This window comes from Bombus flavifrons, chromosome 11 (assembly GCF_040668555.2).
Source record: "Bombus flavifrons isolate JBK064 chromosome 11, iyBomFlav1_principal, whole genome shotgun sequence".
NCBI lineage: Eukaryota > Metazoa > Arthropoda > Insecta > Hymenoptera > Apidae > Bombus > Bombus flavifrons.
The window spans coordinates 7,431,955-7,453,829 of NC_138452.1; the positions used below are offsets into that span (position 1 = coordinate 7,431,955).

The 21,875-nt window shown below is 34.6% G+C and overlaps 1 protein-coding gene across 7 annotated transcripts; it reads left to right on the forward strand.

Annotated features, from left to right (window-relative positions):
• The first annotated feature begins 1,474 nt into the window (after positions 1-1,474).
• Positions 1,475-21,872, forward strand: LOC138185047 (RYamide receptor). 7 transcript variants are annotated; one of them, XR_011174506.1, is made up of 11 exons: positions 1,475-2,854; positions 15,282-15,414; positions 17,489-17,691; positions 17,786-17,934; positions 18,072-18,193; positions 18,888-19,105; positions 19,419-19,519; positions 19,586-19,676; positions 19,743-19,861; positions 20,306-21,041; positions 21,113-21,872. XR_011174506.1 is itself a non-coding variant. In XM_069123642.1 (11 exons), exons 3-11 carry the CDS (start codon positions 15,297-15,299, stop codon positions 20,553-20,555), a joined length of 1,371 nt encoding a protein of 456 aa, XP_068979743.1. In that variant the 5' UTR covers positions 8,564-8,639; positions 8,922-9,057; positions 15,282-15,296; the 3' UTR covers positions 20,556-21,872. The 7 variants fall into 7 exon arrangements, 3 of the variants coding, with proteins under 3 accessions (XP_068979742.1, XP_068979743.1, XP_068979744.1); XR_011174507.1 differs by having other exon boundaries at positions 20,306-20,695; positions 20,796-21,872; XR_011174508.1 differs by having other exon boundaries at positions 20,306-20,673; positions 20,796-21,872.
• The last annotated feature ends 3 nt before the right edge of the window (positions 21,873-21,875 follow it).

A 21,875-nucleotide genomic window follows, 5' to 3' on the forward strand; every position in this document is an offset into this window, starting at 1 on the left:
TATTCCCTGCACTTCGGTTCTTAATTGTGTCAATTCCAAGAGAACTGATCAACCATTGGAATAATTCACCGGAGCCACGAACGGAAATTAAAAGCTCATCTTTGAAGGCAGATCGAAATCAAAATTAAACGATCGTTAATCAAGCAAAGGTAGCGTCGAAAATAAAATAAAATAAAAATCAATCATCGATCAATTAAATCGTAATAGGATGACGAACAAGATCAATGAAGAAATTGTAATCGAGCTGAAAATACGGGATGATAAAAAGGAAGAAATCCGAAACTCTGGTCGAAAGAGATATAATATAATACGAAATATTTAATTAGCATAGATACTAAGCAACCATAATAAATCCTTTCGATATAACACGTATCTTCGCATGTATTAGATTGTCCGAAAAGTTTCTCTCGTTTTATGAGGAAATAATAAACGCACAGCGTTTTTTGTTTTATATTATTTTATCGAATTACGTATGATCCATTTTGTTCTATCAAATTAAAGATCGTTCGACAGATTAGGTTTCATGTTTGTACAAACCAGATTTAAACATTAGATTCAGCTAGAATCAAACATACGATAATCACTTATTATTCACGTTATAGTACCACGCCAGAATAATTTACTTACAATTCTCAATGAGAAATTGTAAAATTCTTCCAAATAAAAAAAAATGTTTGTATAAAGATGCGTTGTTGTAAAAGACGTGTCTGTAAAGGAAAGACACTTTTCGGACAACCTAATACACAGGTATCTACGAGCGTGCAGTATCATCGGTGAGCAAGTTCCAGCAACACATTGGATATAAGACAGGAGAATTAATTTAAATTCCGTTTTAAGGACTTTCTTATACTTTAGTATACTTACTCGTAAAGTTATCACTGCGAATGGAAAATTCATGTCATTAGTAAGAAAAATATTTTTTATTTTTCTCAAACACCCTCTCCTTTCATCGCCCTATAGAAATAAATACGAATACAGTTTCTTGTGAAGCCAATTTCAACGGTTTTCACGTAGAGTCGTTCAACCAGAATTGACAGAGTGAGAGTATAAAAAGGCCAACCATACAGTGGTAACCGTAAAGTCGTAAACCCTTTCTTTTCATCGCCCTACACAAATAAATATGACAATACCTCGTTGTCGGTTCAATTTCAGTGGTTTTCACATTGAATCGTACAACCAGGATTGACCGGACAACCCAAGTATAAAGATACAAAACGCATAGTGGTACAAAGGGGGCAATCGTTAATTGCTCAGAGCCATTATTTTCAGCGTGTACACAATAGCGAAGCGGATAAAAAATGGCCCCTCTGTGAGTTAAGATTCGTAGGAGGCGGCAGCGACGATCAACGGCGCAGGTTCCACGATGATCTCCTTCCACGAGGAAAAGCCTTGCCGAAGTCTGCCGCCCCACCGCAGGCACCCCCACCCCCTCGTTCACGATATTCCTCGTGAAAACCGGCCGCATTTCGTCGCGAGTTCTCGGAAAGCGCGCACACCAAACCAAACGATCCCGATCGCAATAACCGTTGTTACGTTAATCGTGAAAATCTTATTGTACCGAAACGCCATGGTAATTACGCGTGGATCAACAGCAATCGTTCGACGATCATCGCTGTACATTTAAAGTAGAAGAGAAAGTATAATTTATGGCAGCTACGAGTGATTGGACAAAGAGAAGGTGGTTGGTTCTCTTACATACGTAATCTCAATTACCGATGTCTGATTAACATAATATTTACTTATAAACGGTAAATTACGAGTAATAGTTCGAAGAAGTAAGTAGTAAAGAACGAGAAAATTTCGGGTCGAAGGGAATCGAACGAAAGAGAAAAGGATCGAGAATCGCTAAAAATCGGTTGGCCCTTTAAATTTTCGTGTCGTGCAAGCTGAACCGGTGAACAAGTAAACTGATAGAGGGTTGATTCGTCGTTGTCTCGGATGAATCATGCACGTCGTTGTCTCGGATGAAACACACACACGCACGAGTGAAAGAACCTACGATCAATTTGCACACGTTCCAAAGGAATCGAGGAATCTGTCAGAACCCTTTGATCCGCTCTTTGTTGCAGCGCTCCGGCTGTCAACATCGATACGTCGAACGCAGCTGCTCAGGCAATACGCGTTGACGTCTGTTCAAACAGCCAGATTCCGATGTACTTAAGTCCTAACCTACTGCTACTCACAGTGTATTTATAACGAACACGTGTTTTTCGAAGTCGTTGACAAACACCGCGACTTAATCAGCCGATCGAACGATCGGCTCTTCAAGGAAGTTGAAGCAGCACAGTTCGAAGCTGAACAACGTACCGTGGATCGTTCGTAATCAAGTTGCATAATAGCAGCATGCTGAAACAGTCGAGTTCCATGCAATTGAAACTGACGCCTGTAAACGAAACGATCGCAATACCTGTCCACGAAGAACTCCTTGAAATGTCTCAACGTCTCCGAGATTGACTTCGTCACCGTGACGCGAGATCGATTTAACAGTTTCGCTCTTTACGCGACGCCTTTCATTGTTTCACTGACTGTAAACCGTGTTTCCGATGTTTTGTAAATTGGTTGTCCATCGAATGTCGTGCGATGCTTCCTGGTTCATATCGACCGGAATATTTCGATCAAGCGGCGCGTCCAAAGGTCGCAGCAAGTGAATGCTATGTACGAGTAGAGAAGCGTGATCGCATGGATCGAATGGATTGAAGTCATTTCATGGGATATCGGAATAATGTCAAACTGATATCGGCCGAATTTTACGGATGATAGATCATAATCGTCGAAGTGGAAATAGTAGCATCGTATGAAGCAGCATCGTACGAATCCTTGCTGAACGATCCTTAAGCAGATACTCCACGGATCGGTGAGTTGCATCCTTCACATGTTCAGTTACCTTAAATTTGCTATGGGACTGTAACTGATACGAACTTAGACTGTTAAAGCTGTTATCTTCGATAGAATCAACAAAATTGTTTGAACGTGTAGCTGAATCGACGACATTAAGAGATGGAAAGAAACTCGACGAGTAAAGACGAAAGTACAAAGAACGTTAGGATCTTTCGCGCGTGTGCAAAACGAAAATTTCTTTCAATACGTCTCGTTGAAATAGAATGAAACTGTTTCTCAAGTATAGTATCTTGCGATTCCCACGACTTGTATTCTTGCACCGTAAGATTTTTAGATGTTTCTTGAAAAAGTAATCCAACGTTTCACTATCGTAGCAGCTAACTTCGTCGAGTATCTCAGGTTCCCATTCGCGATTACGTCGCAGCTCGCACGTTAGTAAACGCGACCTGTCGAATTAAAAAAGAAAAAAGACAGAAGTACATCGTACACGTACGCTGATTAGAAATGCACTTTCAGTGATCAAAGATTTTTCCTTTTTCCAAAAAATAAAGTTACCATGTTACATGTCGAAGATGTAGAAGAAATAAATACGAATCCAAAGAAGTATACGTAGTTTTGAGTCTCTAGACACATGCAGAAGCCACGTAACTTCTACATTAGCTTTGCTGAGTTCGTGTAAGAGTAGCCAAAGAGCTATGGGAAAAGATTGTTTTGCGTTTTAATCCTTTCCACTTTGACGATGTTACGTGGAAGCCGAAACTTGTTAGTTTATATCGTGCACGTGAATACCACACGTGAAAAATATGATAAGTCCGTTTCTGTTGAATTTGACTTTTATGTAACATAGCGAACGAAGAGAAGTATTTTGATATAAAATAGCTGAAGAAGGGAATAACCTGATAGATTCAAGATATGTGAGTCTTCTAAAAATAAATGATAAATTCAAGGTATTCCGTGGGAAACGAATAACGTCAGTCTAGATATTATGTTAGCGTAAAATGAAAGTCTGTTAGATGTTCGGGTGACAAAAGCAGGCATTTAATTCCAAAATTAAATGTGAAGATAGTTTCGATGTGCAATTGATCGACGACAAGTTGAATTAAATTGCATAAAAGACAGAAAACACGACTTGTGTTTTTCACCTGTGGCTTTCACACGAATACACAGATATACCATATACAACACACATTGAAGCATACAAAATATATAAAATACTTCAAGAACTTCACTTTCGACAGCTTTTTCGATTACTTAGGTGTTTGATTAGTACTTAACGTCGGAAAAATAAACGACTTATTTTCACTGTATTTCAGCAAACCAACGATATGCATCGTAACGCAATTAAAAACACGAGCACCGTGCCAATTTTTGCCCGCGAATGGAACAGTTCCGAATAACACTGGAAAAAAAGCTGGGCCGAGCTTCTGAGAGACACGCTTTTGCCAAAAAAATTCGATGACTCGGCGAAAATGCAAAACGGTGATACACGAAAATTATACAATCAAAGAAACACATTATTCTTGTACTTTTCGTACTTTCTTCAACGACTCTCGTCGATCTTCTGCGCATTTCGCAGAAATAAGTTTTTAAAAATATACCTTCGACAAGTTTATAATGACACGTCTAATCGTTCGATTTAATTCAAACGTTTGCCAATTTTTATCTTTTGTTCGCAAGGAAAAACATAAATATTTAATGTTTATTGCTAATAATTATTTTTTCCAATATATGAAAATAGTTTGCGTTGATAAATATTCTCCGTAATTCAAACATAAAACGCGTGCTTCACGTGTTTCTACGCGTTCGCGTGCTTCCACGCGATCACGTGTTTCCACATATTCAACATGTGTACGTTACACGGAAAATATCCCATTCGCTTTTTAGCTATACATTCGAAACGTAGGAATTTGAATGATATGCAAGGTTGTGCCAAATAATATGTAGATATTATATATCGCTTGATACATTCGCTTCAATGCAATGCAAAACGTATAAATAATTAAGAATCAATGTGTAAACAATTCTGAAAAAGCTATTTGCAAAGTTAAAAATTAACTAAAAATTAAAAGGATAATCTCGATATATCTCTTAATTCTTGAGAGAAATTCTTGTTTACATTTCAAATTATAACTTCTACTGGAGAAGTCAGTGTTAAAAAATGACAGTACTATCTAGTGAATTATTGTGCATTAATGATTACGATAATGTTAAGGCAAAAACAATGGTAAATACCCTGAACTTTTTCCATTTGAAGAGAATTTTAAAGCTTATTCCAACAATGAAATTCAACTTCATTCAGCAGCCACATTTTTACACCGAATAGGTAGCTTATACCGATTAGCATAATTTCCCATATTTCTCGAATATTATACCTTTTTTTCCATTCACCTGTTCAATAATACTCTCACGATTTCATTGTAATAACGTCACTTTTCGTTTTAAAGCATTAAAATGCTAAATATTTTATTTTGCCTAAACAGATTCGATAAAAATCCCTTTTCCAAAGATGAAAGGAGCTCAGTAGCGTCTCACGAAAGCGGAACTCTCCGAGAATCGCCAAGGAAATCGCATGAACGTCGAAATCTTTTCTTCTCTAAGAGGAAAAACTTTCGTTGGATTTTCATTAATGAAATTTGTCCGAATACTTTCGATTCCTCTCGACAGTCTTAATAGGATATTTCGCTAGAAACTTTTTAGAAGTCTTCCGTTTGTCGTGAATCTTTCAAACGATCATACAATTTCAGACGCCCGTCTTATTTTCGATTTCTATACAATTTGCAAACGCACATGATGAATATTATAAAGGAAAACGTGTCGTTAAAACTGCACGTTATCAATCGACGACAAGGAAAACAATGGTACTATCGGAAAGCAATCGTGCTAACATCACGTTGCATATACGAAAAATACACACAGTGCCGGACGAAAGTATTCCTACGCCATTGGAAACGGAACAACATTTTTAAAATTCGATCAAAGGGCTTGAGTTTTTCTGAGAAGTTAGAATCGTTAGTTTATTAGATGACGGGTGAAAAAGCATTTCGAAAAATTTGCAATTGGCCAAAATCGCGAGGAAAAAGGTAAAGCTCGCTCTTTACTTGTAATAAAAATTTAAACAATATATTCTGAAGATCGATAGCAGTTACGTACATGTTAAACATTTTATCGAAACGGATTGATACGAAAACAAACGACAGACATCGAAAGATATAAGAATCTTTAAATCTTAGGCCGGAAGTCGTGAAAAACTTCCACCACTTTTAACAGCTTTTCTCCGTTTTTGTTTATTTGCGAGTCAGTCGTACTCTAAAAATATTGTTCTGCATTTTTCGAAATTAAATTTTGGAAACAACCCTCGAACAAATTCATATTTTTCGGCAGGTAATTTAAAAAGTGCAACCTGGGTAAAAGATTGTTTTACCAAATAATGTAACGAGTAGTATACTTTGGATGTTTTTCGTATTTGTGTGTATACCGCGTATTCCGTGCTTCCTCGTAGTTTCGAATTTCTCATAAATAAATAAAAATCCGCAGTTTGCTAGCCAATATGGAGAATATTCGTTCTAAAAGGATATTCGTTGCAACTTTTATACAATTATAAGGGTTCTTCTTTTGGAATCTTTCTGGCTTGCATATCAGCAATAATACAGCTTTACTTACGTCTGTCTGAGTTAGAACACGAAACTGCACCGATGTTATAACAATAACAGAACGTGCGAAACGAAAGATTTTCTCCATCTCGTGTCGTGTCAATCACGTTGCCATTCGAACGAACGTTTAAATATTTAACAAGAAACATAACGCGATCCAACACACTGAAAACATTTTCGCATATAAAAAAATATTGTGTAAATAATTTTATCTTCCGATCAGGTATTGACTCGCCACGCTATTCAAATCCATAATCATCGCTTCTGAAACGATGAAAACATAAACAACGTTAGAACAGTCGAAAATCGTAAAAAATCCAGTCGGGTAATTAACTTTGTTCGTTCTTCGTATAGCAATTAGCAGCCTTTAGATGGAAAATATAATAAAATCCTTCTTGAATATTCTACAAACTTGAAATAAAATTGAAAATATTCTGCACAACGCGCGTGTCACGAATAGGAAAACAGAAATTTTCCTTTGAAAAATCCTTCCACCTTTCACGTACGTAGCTCATCAACTTGTCACTATGATGAATACGAACTGGTAACAATATTGCTAGCTCCTCCGTAGTTTAGCGTAACACAGTGTTCCAAAAATATATATTCTTCAAACAATCTGAAATGCCAGCTACAATATCGTTCACTCTTTCGTCCGAACGTAAATATGTACGTTCAGAACTCTTTCACGGAATTAAAAAAGATACGTTGACAAAGTAAACTTTCCCCATTGAATGTCCATACTCTGCCAAAAAATTAAATCAAGCGAATGCAGATTTTTAAGAAGGTATTTTGCAATACGATCTTTACCGTCCTTTTCATCGTCATCGTCATGGCCGTTATTTGAAATTAAATCCGGCCAGAAGGACATAAATCAGCAACGTGTCCTTTTTTTATCGAATATTACGCGGATCATCAGATAAATGTACAAAAGTAGCTAATTAGGTCAGTGTCGTGTTACCTTTTGTTTAAATGTCGAGATATCTTGTTTCGTTGTATTTTCGATGACGATGAGTCTGGTAGAAAATATGATTAGCGGAGCAGCATAGAAGCAAACAGGTACTCTACTCTCTATCGCTCACCATCGTGCTTTTCTGTGTCGTCTTATTTCTATATGTATTGATATATACGTATGAATGATCATCAGAAATAATCAGTCAGGCCCGCATTCCCTTGCCTAATGATTTTTTCAGTTTTATATTATACTTTGTATAATATTTCTTTCGAAGAGTTTCGTAACTGTATATAAGTAAAAACCACAAGCTCGTTCTTAATTACAAATTTCAGTATAATGGTTAGAACAAGTACAAAATTAACTTTGATATTCTTCTTCGCGATAATTACTTGCGCGAGATCGATCAATTAAAAGAGAAAAGAGAGAGGCGATGAAATTTCACAGGAATATTTTTCCGCAAAGGAAATATACAGGAAGGCGAATCGTACGTTGATCGTTTAACGAATTAAATCTCTGTGTCTGTGTCTGCTTTAGGACAAAAGTTCCAGTTCAATTGAAATAAAATCCTTCGGAAAATAATTTAGAATTGACTGGCTGAGAATCATAATGGCCTAGGATCAACCAATTGCTGGTGTTCGGAAAATGATTCTGCGTTTATTATTACGAATAATCCATTACATTCGTTCGTGTAATAGAAACGTATCGTGATAGAGAATCGAATTATAATTTAATTAATTATGAAGTTATAAAGGTACGATGCTTTTAAGTTGCTAAATACGAAACTAAATTCAGCTTCTCAAAGTTGCTACTTTCATCTCTGTCGTTTCCAAGCCGCCAATTAATTCTCCTACTGTCTGTGAACGACAAAGAATATTAACGATTCTTTGCTAGAGGAATAGTTTCTCGTCAATGTGAGCCTCTTTGTCATAAAATTTCCTTCTGTCGACCAAAGAATCAAGAGCTTCGCTTCGTTCGTTCGAAGAATATTGTTGTGTCCAACCCAGACAACACAGACACTTATATCAAAGTGGTGTTTGCGCGCTCGCGTTACGTTGGCCAAATGGCATAATAGCGTTAATAAGCACAAAGTGCATATTGTAGCTAGGCAACACGGCAGTAACAAGTATTGTCAGTGTGCCTCTTGTGACCCGCGGTAATACAACGTTTCGCCACGGACCAATACTCGATCGTTATATTATGTGAGTCCGATACAACTTCCTATCGTTTACCTCGCATTCAATCGCGTTTTCTCTTCCATAGCTCCTGTTCAAAATATTTTATTATACTGCGGAGTACTCGTATATTGTAAAGTCGAGCGCGTCAGGTAAATCATTCGCTCGCATTTTCTTCTCTATAGCTGCTATAAAAAAAAATATTGTATTATAAAGCGTATTGTAAAGTAGTTACATCTTTTTAAAAGCATCCGCGTTACAAATACGTATCGAAAGCGACGCATTGATTCCAATCTGTATATTTTCTAGGGAAGAAACGAGAAGGAAAATCCAAGTCAATGTCGAATAATGAGAAATTCATGGACTGGACGTTATTTTAGATTTTTAAGTCTGCAAGAAGTATTTTCTGAAATCTATTCGTGAGAGGGAAATATTCGACTGTAAGGTAGAAAGAGTCAGATGATATATTATACGCATTATCGTAAATATCCAAATAATTAAATAATTGCTGGAAAAACTTCGGACGCCAATGTTGTTCTCAACGAACGCGCCTTTTACGCGCCTGACATCGACCCGACTGACGCAGGAAACTTAAACGAGAAATAAAGCGAAAAGCGACAGGGCGTAGACGAGAGTTGAAAGGATACAGCGCGTATTGTTTGTATAAAAAACAAAGTTTTTATTTCCCTGGCACAAAATAGTATTGCAAACAAAGGTATTGTAGTATTCGCGCGATCTGCATTGTATAAACTGTTTTGAAATTAATAGAAAGGAAGGTTTTATTAAAACTACCATTCAGCTCTGATTCTTAACGAATAAAGAACAGTGAAGTGCTGAACATCTCGCTACGGATGAAATGACAAGATTTAAAAAAAGGACGATTCTCCTGTTCATTTCACTATCGTTTCACTATCGACGTGTGATATTTGCAAACAAGACGCTTTATTTCTATCACTTTCCTCCAGTTTCAAAGAAATTTCGCATGACAAATCGAGGTATTACAGGCCTCAGAGCATCCTATAAATCGCATCGTTTGTTTCATGTTCCCTCCCAAGGAAATACCGACAATTTGACGTTTCTGAGACGTTTCTCATTCGCGATTCTTTATGGTTCTTCTTTCTCTTCGGCACAAAATTCTCGTACGATTTTCTAGTACGATTATTTAAATTCTCCGAACAACACCAGAATAATTCTTCGAGTCAGCCATGCGTAACGTTCACGAAAATATGCAAGCGCAGCCCTTTTTGCATCGTTTTAATTGGAATACCATACGATATCGCTGCATTGGTTATTGATCTTCTCGTAACTGAAGTTTTAGTTCTTATGAGTGAAGAGCTGAACTTATAAGAACTAAAGTTTAGTTCTTGTAACTGAAACGAGAACTAAAACGAGATGAAAACGGGTATAAGTATAAACATGACTTGGGTTTACATTGTGGTTTTAATATTGTTAAAACAGATCCAATTACTTTATGACAGTATTATTATTATTATTATATTATCATATCGTTATCCGTTTACACATTTGTATGCACCTGTAGAAAGGAGATCGAATTTCAAGCATATTACAATTTCATATATAATAAAATATTGTTTTTAAAATGTTATACATGTTCTAAACGATATTGGACGGTAATTTGATAAACATACAATTTATTCGTTAATAATTTCATGAATATTCGTTTCGCAGATACTCTGCGCATACAATGTACGTAATATAATACAACATGACATTAACTGTATCAGCTGCATATCATTTATGTAAAATTATCGTTCATCATGACATTAGTAGTAATTAAATGAAATCAATAAGTAGCGATATTAATCTTATGCGCAATTTCGAAAATATTATATTTATTATATTTTATGTATACTGCATACGAGTGGTACGTTTATGTTATCATTAATTTCCTATAGTCAGACTGCGGATGTTTATTGAATATATATGAAGCGTTTAAGGATGCATAAAATTACAGAATGCGCATAATATGAAAATCCGCATATCCAATATCCAAAATAAAACGCACGTTGTGTATATCAAGTAGTTGAAACGAATCTCTACTTACATTTTATTTCTTTCGCTACTTATTTTGATAGAAATATGAACCTGCATGAACATCCACGGTTGTCTTATAATATAAAATTATAGAAAGCATGCAGCAATATCAAAACACATTTAAAGAACAAATTATGTGTACAAATTATGTCCTCAAGTAAATTTTACGGTGGGATATTGTAGAACCAGATAATACGATAGAACTTGAAACGCAAACGTGCGACATAATTTCGGGGACAGATATCGTATCCACATCACGTATGGTAATTAGCATCAAACTTAGAACATTTGATTGTTACCCTGGCTGCAGTATCAACATACCACGCATATGCATACTTAATCCATCGTTAGCATAGCTCTTATACACGGAACGTAACTTTCCATAAGATCACAGATTCCGAATTCGAATATGCAGAAATTCTACAACTTTATGAGGTTTCGAGAGTTACTAACGTCTGAGTGATTTAAATTCAATAATTTATATATTAAACGGTGTATGATTTAAACTTCGTAGGTCCAAAGACAAATTTCAGGTTTCAGCGTCGCTTCAGGATATCTGTCCTTTGCAGTCTAACAAGCATAAAATATTAACAACTCTAATTCTAATTAGGATTCGATGAAGGCGAGCTCATGTTTCGAAACGATTTTTCCAGGAATATCTCGCGCAATTGAATTTCACGATGCGAAATAAAATAAATAGAAGCTACTATAAGATTCAACAACATCGAGAACATTTATTGCACGTTTCCAAACTAACGTAACGAACAAGTTGGAGTATGCGTAATCGCTGCTAACAACGTGCAGTTTCGTTTAAGCAACAACAATCTGAACAATTTCCATTTACGTTTTGAACATCGCGATATTGTAATTCCAATACTCTGCGAAACAAAGTTATACTCAACTTATGTCGTTGACCCGCATTCCATATTAAACAGATAGCATTAGACATTAGGAAATGCAATTGGTCAAAACGTAGTTTAGTCCTTTTGTCGTTTCCATTACGAATGTTTCGTGTCTTTCAATCTAACCGAAACTGCGTTTACTATGACAACTTAATCACTTGAGACAATTTTCTCGAGTACTGCAAGGCATGTTATGAACTTTGTATGAGAATTTCTGGTTCATTTAGTCGCAGACATCGTAGATAAATCCAAGCAGCTTAAATTAAAAAAAATTCTGCTGGTTCATTGGCATACATTCCAACTTAAGCGTGCAGAGTAAGATAATGCTATATAAAGCCATATTAAAATCTGTTTGAACGTATGAAATCCAACTATGGGGAACAGCGAGTAATTCCAACATAGAAATTCTTCAACGATTCCAATCAAAAACTCTAAGATTCTTAATAGATGCACCTTGGTATGTTACCAACGAAACAATACATCGCGACCTTAAGATACTTACAGTTAAAGAAGAATTATTCAAATTCAGTAATAGATATAACATAAGAATTAACAACCGCCAAAACCCACTTGTTACTCAATTACTTGACACGACGGATCAGATCCGCAGGCTAAAAAGACATTACCCTCTAGATTTAAACATTAGATTCAGCTAGAATCAAACATACGATGATCATTTATTATTCACGTCATAGTACCACGTCAGAATAATTTACTTACAATTCTCAATGAGAATTGATTGTAAACTACTTCCAAATAAAAAAAAAAATTTAACATGTATACATGTTAGTACATGTGTAATAGGAATTCATTAAAATAAGTCATTGCAACTATAGACACACGTTCTTAAATAAACTTACATATTTTTCTATTGCACTATACATTAACACTTTGACTGCCACGTGGGTCAAATATGACCGGCCGGCAATTGTAAAAATTGTATGAAAATTGACAGTTAGGGCATTTTGAATATAACCGATAAATAGAAAATGCTTTGAAATAAAAAGTGCCCCATTGAACAATGGAACATTCTTATTAGAATATCAATAAAAAAAAAATGAGGACAAATGTTGCACCTAATGGTGCACTGTGTTTGCATCCATATCTTTGAGGGGTAATCTACGAATATTATTATAAACACAGCTTAGAAAATAATCGTAAATGCTGCTTTATGATCGTATAATTGAAGTTAAAAGTGTGTACATACCTTACTATTATATATAGAATGAGCAAATACTGTTTACTAATATCTTCTACGCGTTTCAACAATATATTCTACACATTTTGCTTACGACGAAATAACGAACCCGAATGGTTTGTTGAAATAAACGAAGCCTTGTTATAATATGTGGCTATCAACTGTTACCAAGGCGCCACGATGGTCACCCGTGACCACCAATAAGATAAACGGTCCATTGGGGAACAATGTTGTCTTGCATCGTCAATTTATTATTATTTTGCCATTATATGCTTTGAATAATAAAAATACTCCGGTGACGTCCTGAGCGAAACATGTGATTTTGGCGTGGCAGTCAATCAAAGTGTTAAGTGTTCGTATACGTGCAATTTTAATCAAAATTGATGTTACGAACGTTGCCTATAATTGAAACGCGTTCGGTTTAAAGAAAAAAACAAAAATTCACAATATGGTGCAGAAAGAATGCGAAATTCAAAGATATCGCAATAAACGTTTGCCTGAATATCGATACATGTAGGTGTACCGATAGTGGAACAATGTGATCCGCCCACTCCCTTGACATTCTTGAGACACGTTCTTCCTAGCAAGAATATTTTCTTTTACGCTCGCGTACATCATTAAATATTTAGAAAACGTTCCGTTATTATAAATTGGAAAAGTTCATCGTAGAAAATTAATAAAGTTGTTTCCTTCAAATCAATTTTCTGCATGAATATTGATTAATTATGGAATCGTTATTAAAATTGACAAAATAATCGGATTCTATCAGGTAATAGAGGTAGCTGTTACTTTGACAAAACTTCAACGCTGTTATCTTAATAATATACGGTTTTGAAATTCAGTTAAAATCGAACATTGTTGAACTATTAATTGAATGCTAAAATGTTTATTACAATGCACACAACAGTTTTCAAAAGACTTCGCAACAATACATATCATGTAGCGTTGCAAAATTCAGACAAATACCTGAAAAATACGAATTTTTGAAACACGTTAGTATATTATCGGAAATCTCAACATTACAAAAGATCAAGCATCGTTGTGATACTGTTAAAAAATTGTACATTTCACAGGATCGTAACAAAACGTTAAAATATTCTTCTTCCAAATTCCAAGAATATCGACAAAAATTATAGAAAAATTCCGACCGACATTATTCCAAAGGCTAAAAAATACATCAACAGAAGTTACAATGATACTGTAAATCTTGAAACATAATTTGAAAAACCTGCGACTGCTATAGTATGAAAAGCGTCGTATTTAATGAGGTTTCACGGCGTAACGAGCATTTTATGAAAGCTCGAAATTGCCCGACGAATGAAAATTATAAAAATCCACAGAAATTCAAGAAAATACGTTTACTTAACTACTATTCTCTTACTTTACTTACCGAGATATTACGTTAAATGCCATTGCTTCACAGAATTCTTCGTATTATCGTCCGTATGTTCGTTATATAATTCATGAAATTTCATCGTATCTTTTATATGTTTGATTGACTTGGTATTTAATCGAAAGTAATATCACGTTGATGAAAAGTTCATAAAAATGCAAAGAATAGAAACGTGGCTACGGTTTTAACCGTTGTAGGTATTCCAGGAACAAAAAATGTTCTCTCGATGAAGATAAGTACCAAGTACGCACGTTCAACTATTTTCCATGAAAATTCCAGCAATTTTATTTGTACACTGGATACGAACCCAGAGATAAGGGTGGAAAAAATTTTCGAGCGAACAGTTAGCAAAAGTTAGCAAAATCGACGTATTCGTGAGATTATTTTGCCTAACGGAGTAACCTAGTTTTCGACTCCCATGACGATGGAATTAACGAAGTTGACGAGGATGGGTACTTAATGGCAGTTTCCGCTGTCAGAGGCATGAAAAAAGTGAAACGTTGTTTCTTGTTGTTTCGCCTCAAACAAAGGACCCCTAGCCACCTCGTTAAATTCAGAATTTTACCAGCACGTTTCGAAATACGACGGAAATTTTACCTCTACCAGAGAGTTTGGTATTATGAAAATAAATAAATAAAGTCGATTATGTTCCATCAATACTAAAAGTTGGATATTTGCAAACTTGATAAACGATCGCAGAAAAATTGTGCCCTTTTTGTAGGTCGATAAATCGTACGTACAACTTGCGCCGGCAGAATTTTAACTTTGCGTGTAGCAAGCAACATAAAATTCAATGAATAAATTATGCCCTCGATACTTTCCGCCGCTACGCTTGAGAGTACGATTTATCGAGTCTATTGAGTTACGAGACCTGTCTTTTTCTTTCTTTTTTCTTTATATAGACAGCTACGAATAATTTTTGTCAGAAAAATTAAAATTAATTAATTAAAGGTATATGGTGTTGGCCACGATAAATTATTACAAAGTAACACGACACAAGATAGTTTGTTTGTGCGTCGTGACATAATTGAGAACGAATGACAAAGTTGTATTCTTATTCTTAAATAATTTCTACTGAAATTGACGATTATAACTTGTGAATTGTTTTTGGTTTGTTGCAGATAGAATCCATCACCATGAATATCTCATGGTACGACGAAAATGAAGTAATAGAAAATATTTGGCAACCTACGTTCAACAACACGTCAACGATATCCCCGTCGTATGCGAATGGCTCGATATACGACGATTTTGGTACGGATAATGTTATTATTAATACACCTCGTTGTTGAAAACGAAATATGAATGAACATCATTCAAACATGATATAAAGACTGTCAGAGGCTAAACTACCGTTTTCATCTTCATTAATTACACATGTTAATTCCAAAGAGCCGCGGAAACCTTTAATAACCGAAATGAAGAACAAAAAAGAACGCATCCTTGCTTTAGGAAAACGAGTATAAAATGGAATTTCGCATCGTGACATTCTTAATATGTCGGAGCGTTCTTTGAGCTTTACGTATATGTGGGTACAAGCATAAGTGTAGTAAAATTCTCAGAAACAATTTCGAGATCAAAGAAATTTCGTCGATAGAAAGTCGATTCGATAAACGAAGAAACTCGTTAGAATTTGATCGAGCATGCAAGTAGAATGTGATTTCGTCTTTCAGTTTCTCAACGATTCAAATTAGAATAACTCTTCCAAGTGATATGCAAATAGAATTAATAAGAGTGTACAATCGCTTAGTTGATCGTCGTGGATTGTTTTTAAAGGAATGAACATAGAGTTAAGATCATGAAATTGACGACGAAGGTAGAAATGACATTTTCCTTTATCAAAAATCTGTGTTCTTTTATTAAGCTTTACTGACTCTGTCGTCAATAGTAATGAACAGAACTCGGTATAAAATAAAATTACTTAAGTGACGATTCAGAAGCTTAGACTGGCTTAAAACTGATAGCTTGACAGCTGTAAAATTATTTATTTTACAATAACACGTAATACTGACATTTAAATGGAAGAGGATTTATTTATCTTGACTATGATTGTGGCAATATGCGAACGAAAGAATAATTGTGTTTATATTGTGTTGTATAGTATATAATATTTTCATTCAACGACAATTATTTCACATATTAAACTATATTAATTAATTATAGAAATATTGACAGAGTTATACATTTTATCCTAATGAAGCTAAATTTTAACAATGACTAAAGGTGTTTTAAGTCATTCACGGTATTTGTTATTTAATTTGCACGAGAAGACTTCGAAGAGAACCGCGCTCTTATTAGATGAAAATATTTCGTATATTCTTAAGCGATGCAAAGAGCCGGAAATTTCCGGCCACTGTTTGTGGCAGAAGTCCGTGGTAACAGTCCATGCAATATCTGAATTGTACCGTATACAACAAGGAAACTCATTTTTATGCAAGAAATCTTATAAAATTAAACGATCAACGTAGCGTTGATTATTTCAATCAAAATATTTCATTTAGTTATATTTAATTTAACGCTAGAGACATGATAATGAATATCTTGTACATTAAAGAAAAGCTTACTCTAAAAAGTTTCATGGCGTTAAAAGTTACTCGACTTATGCTGTTTCATGTTCTTTTTTTCCTGCGAAGTATTACATTTCGTCATTCTGGAAAGAAAGGTAACAATATCTGATCCATTTGAATAACATATTTCCTTTTTTCCGCTTTCTACATTGAACATTCCAGTTTTTTTGATGTTTCTAACAATGAACAAATTGTATTCACTTGATAATCTGTTGATCGTCACGTTCAAGCAGTATCGACATTACAAACATGAATTGCAACTTCAAAGAACTGTAAATTGCATCTCCTTTGTGTAGTGAATTATTCTCGTCTTTTTCAGGTTCGCGCGACACCGCTATCGAGATCCAAAATCCAATGTTTTTATTCATGAGGCTATCTCGCCTTTAAAAGTTATTCGCGAAAATATTCATACAAATATTCGTTCGCTCGCTTTGAAAACGTTAGTCTGAATAAAAAGAAACACGCGCGATGAATAGTATGCCTTATCAGAATCGAATCGGAGAGATGGTCTTTGTCGATAAAATCGAAAATGAAAATCGAAAATAAAAATTCTGACACGATCGAATTGTGGAAGCTTTTAACTTATTTTTCTTTTAAAATATACCTCTCGGAGAACATAAAATATACGTATGCGTATCATTTAAGACAGCATAACATTGTGTACGCGTATTATCGAGAGATTATTTTTATATCAAATGTCCGATTCGTTTCGATATAATTTAAGGATCCTCGTTAGTCCAAACGCCACTGATTGATTTCAGATGGAAAATACGAAGTTCCAACAGCCATACTCGTTGTCCTCAGCATATCTTACGGAATCATATCGTTTCTGGCAGTAGTGGGAAATTCTCTTGTTATGTGGATAATAGCTACATCCAGGCGTATGCAAAACGTAACGAATTTTTTCATAGCGAACCTGGCATTGGCGGACATTGTTATCGGTTTGTTCGCGATTCCATTTCAGGTAAGAGATTTATTTAATATGTAACTCTGTGTGTTCAGATAAAATCTGAACTAAAATATATATTGTTCTAATCACGAGAAATATTTCTATTAAGTTTCAAGCAGCCCTGTTGCAAAGATGGCTCCTACCACATTTCATGTGCGCATTTTGTCCTTTCGTGCAAATCCTTTCTGTCAATGTCTCGGTTTTCACGTTAACGGCGATCGCGATCGATCGACATCGAGCGATTTTAAAACCACTCAGGTGCGTCAATCTACCAAAACGGTAGATTATCTAAGTCCTCTAAGTAGACGTAGGCCATTCGATTCTTCTGACCATTGTTATTTATATTTCTTTTTCTCTCTTTTATCTCGTGTAACTTGATGTTTCACATTTAACAGCGCGAGACCAAGCAAACTGACCGCCAAAATTATAATCGCTGGAATTTGGTTTCTCGCCTGTAGTTTGGCTACACCAATGGCAATTGCACGTAGGGTTACTATGGTACGAGAAAATTCTATAAGTAAGTTAAACGACAGATCACTTGAATAAACTATCAGAGACTTGTGAATAAGAGACTTTCCATTTCTCATCGATGTATAATACGAATCGTTTATTTTCAAAGTGGTGCGAGTCCATTTTGTGGAAAGATTGAGAAAACGAGGAATTTCCCTACACCTCAATACGAACGTTTTACTTACAAACAATTTATAATCTAAATCTTTTGTTCTAATCAACCAAAATTTAATAAATTTAATAATTAATTTAATAAATCCATTTCCTGTAATCCGTAGCCTGTACAAACAATCGAGACACCAAATAATCAAAAACAAGTGACACCGAAATTAAACAACGGTATATACTTTCTTTTCCCTATTCTTATTCATAAAGCAGAGTAGATTAAAGCGTAGAACATGGATTTTAAATAATTCGCTAACTTTGAAAGCGATGTGTGGGTCCGCTCGTAACCCTGAAGAAAGATACTGATCCAGTCAATTTCCAAACAGAACATTTACATAATGAATTCGCATCTAATTAAGCGCATAAAGACGCGGATGAACTAAGTACACCTTTCAGCAAAAGATTTTCCGATCGATGTGAACGCGAACGCTTTGATACCTAGAAACAAAGGAAAATGAACTTACACCGCTTTGAAAACGAACGATCCATGTACGTGTAACTGATCGATCGTTTCTTCTAATTTCTAATTGACGTAGATGGCGGAGATCGCTACAAACCGTTCTGCATACACGTAAATCTATCCACCAAATCCATGTTCATTTACTCAGGATTATTGGTATTTTTGCAATATGTCACGCCACTTTCGATTATTTCCTGCGTGTATGCAAGAATAGCGTTAAAACTCTGGGGAAATAAGGCTCCGGGAAATGCCGAGGATTCCCGGGACGCGAATCTAATGAAGAATAAAATAAAGGTACAGCCCTTTTTTATTACTAATTAATATAAAATCTCCAATTATATTTTCGATTTTTATTATGGAATTTTCCGCCGTTCGATCCTACAAACGCAATACGTCTACGCGCCGACGCTACTATGTTTCTCGCGTGGACGTTTAAATAGAAAATAATTACATAAAAAGAGAAATAATTCTATTACAACGATAACGTATTCTCTTACGTTCTCGTACTACGTGCATATTTTACGTAAACAGCGTAGCTTCGATTTAATTTAAACGTACTTTTGTTGGTTTTATTTAACACAGTTGCGAATTGTTCGTTGCGTTTCAGGTAATCAAAATGTTGATCATTGTAGTAGCACTTTTCGCAATTTGCTGGCTACCGCTTCAAACCTATAACACTTTCCAATACTTTTATTCAGAAATAAACAAGTAAGTAACAGATCGTTCTACGCACAGATTATATGTAAAACAGATTACTAAGAGGCGTGATTACAGTTACAAATATATCCATTACATATGGTTCTTTTTCGATTGGCTGGCCATGTCAAATAGCTGTTACAATCCATTTATTTATGGAATATATAACGTAAGTATCGCAAGTTGTACGTTTCGATATCGTTCTATACCTTCTCAGTGTACGATTTACTTTTAGGAAAAATTTAGAAGGGAATTTCAACAGAGATGTCCTTTTAAATCGCGAAAATGGTCAACTAATCCACCAATCGATACCACGGATACGGATAAAACACAAAGTACAAGAACCTCCATAAGGTATTCTTTGAAGTACATTTCATAATTGAGCTGCGCAGAAGCCATGCTGATCCGTGAACTAAGACGTAGCGAAGAATAACAACTGTAAACGTTATTTATCAAAAACATGGAAATGTTTACTGAAACGATTACTTGTACTATCTTTTCTGTAATAATTAAATTTATAAAAGAAGTCCCTTGTTTCTTGAGATATTTAATATTGATCGTGTACCTGGATGAAATTGCCAAATTGAAACAGGAAAATTGAAGGATAAGGGGGAAGAGCGAGGAATGTCCATTTATTTTATGACGTTCTCCTTGTTGTTCCCTTTACTCTTCGATTGAGAACCTCATACAAAATGGAGTTGATCAGTTTAACCTTTGAAGGGCCCAATTATTATACTATTTCTATAAAAGATTTATTTATTCATAGAAATAAAAAGTAACTAACTTTAAATGTCGTAGATACGAATGGAGGCGTACAATCTCCAATACTTACCCAACTGTATCATCGTTTCATAAAGGTATGTCAGCGAGAGACTCGACTCAGTCGTTTATCGATGATCACCAAAAGAACGTACGAAACAAAAAAGGGATTAATTACTATTTTCGTGGTGAGAACCACTGTTCGCACAAAAACGAGGAACTGTACGTTTTTTCATCCGGAAGACACAAACACACTCAAGACCTCGACACGGAAGAATTATGCCTATAACGTAGAGAATTTAACGAATTGCTTATCGATTAATTTAAATAGTATTAACAACGAGATGTATTTTGTTCAAAGTGCAAAATTTGCACGATTCGTTTGCATATGTAATATGCAAACAAAGGTAAACCAATAGATGTAACAAGGTAGTAGTTCTATTAATTGATACTAATAGAGGGTAATTTTTCCACATATCTTATAGTAACTTGTGAAACAAACGTCTAATTAATCGCGTTTTCTTTTCAGTTCTTCTAATCGTTGCTCAAGTTTTTCTACGACTTAAATGTGATAAACATTTGTCTAGCATTTATTAGATTCCTAATGTGTATATAAGTACATATATATGTGCGCGTACACAGATATTAGTGCACCTTTTTATTTTCTTTATATTTAATGAATAACAATTTCTCAGTGAACTACTATACCGTAAAAATATTCTTGAAAAATTCTAAAATCTTGATAGAAATACTTAGTTGTAACGAATATGCAACGGTGAATATTTTAAAAATAATTAGGATAATTGAAGAAATATTTTATTTCCTCCTGATTAATTTCTTTTTTAGGATCACAGTTATTAAACTTTACAAAGAAGTTCCACGCAATATGTAAGGCTGTGAAACATTTATTAAAGTAACGTCTTTTTGTTACTGTTCATTATTATAAGTTTAAGCGTTTTTTTTTATGTAAAAATGAAACTTTTTCGCAACGATAATAAAATGCTAAATATCTCTTGATTGAATGATAATTTATATTTAAGTTAATAATTGGAAAAAGTATTCAAAAGTATTAAACATAAACATTATCTTTAAAACTTTTAAATAGATACTTTAAAAAGATATTAAAATTACAGTTAAGATGATTATTAAAAAATTTTGTTGTAATAACAATTAGCTATATCTTTGACTAATAATTCTAATTTCCATCTCACCACAGATTAAAGATATATGACATGTCCTTCAACAAATTACTATTTCATTAGTACATACATACATATTATGTAAAATTGTAGCAACAAACAGGGTAATGAAGAGTTTAGTCTCTGAAGTTATTTGTTCAAATGATCATGTACATAACAATGATAAATAAAAAAAAACAGAATATTATTTCAACTTAATTAAATGTTAAAATTGATGTAATTGATCGTGCTACAATAATAACAAAATGTTTCTAGTCAATAAATGAATTTTTGTTGAAACATAACGTTACATAAAAAAAATTTGTAATACAGAAACTTCTTTTCCTATCAAATAAAATGTTGCTGTATAATTTCAAAGACGTTCTATACAGATAAGTAATTTTAATATGACACTTTTTGTTTTATGATAA

Excerpts from the sequence above, each read along its gene's own strand:
- LOC138185047 (XM_069123641.1), top strand. The coding sequence starts at position 15,297 with ATGAATATCTCATGGTACGACGAAAATGAAGTAATAGAAAATATTTGG. Across the intron at positions 17,692-17,785 it reads TGTTCGCGATTCCATTTCAG|TTTCAAGCAGCCCTGTTGCA; the intron begins GTAAGAGATTTA and ends ATTTCTATTAAG. Across the intron at positions 18,194-18,887 it reads GGTACGAGAAAATTCTATAA|ATGGCGGAGATCGCTACAAA; the intron begins GTAAGTTAAACG and ends TAATTGACGTAG.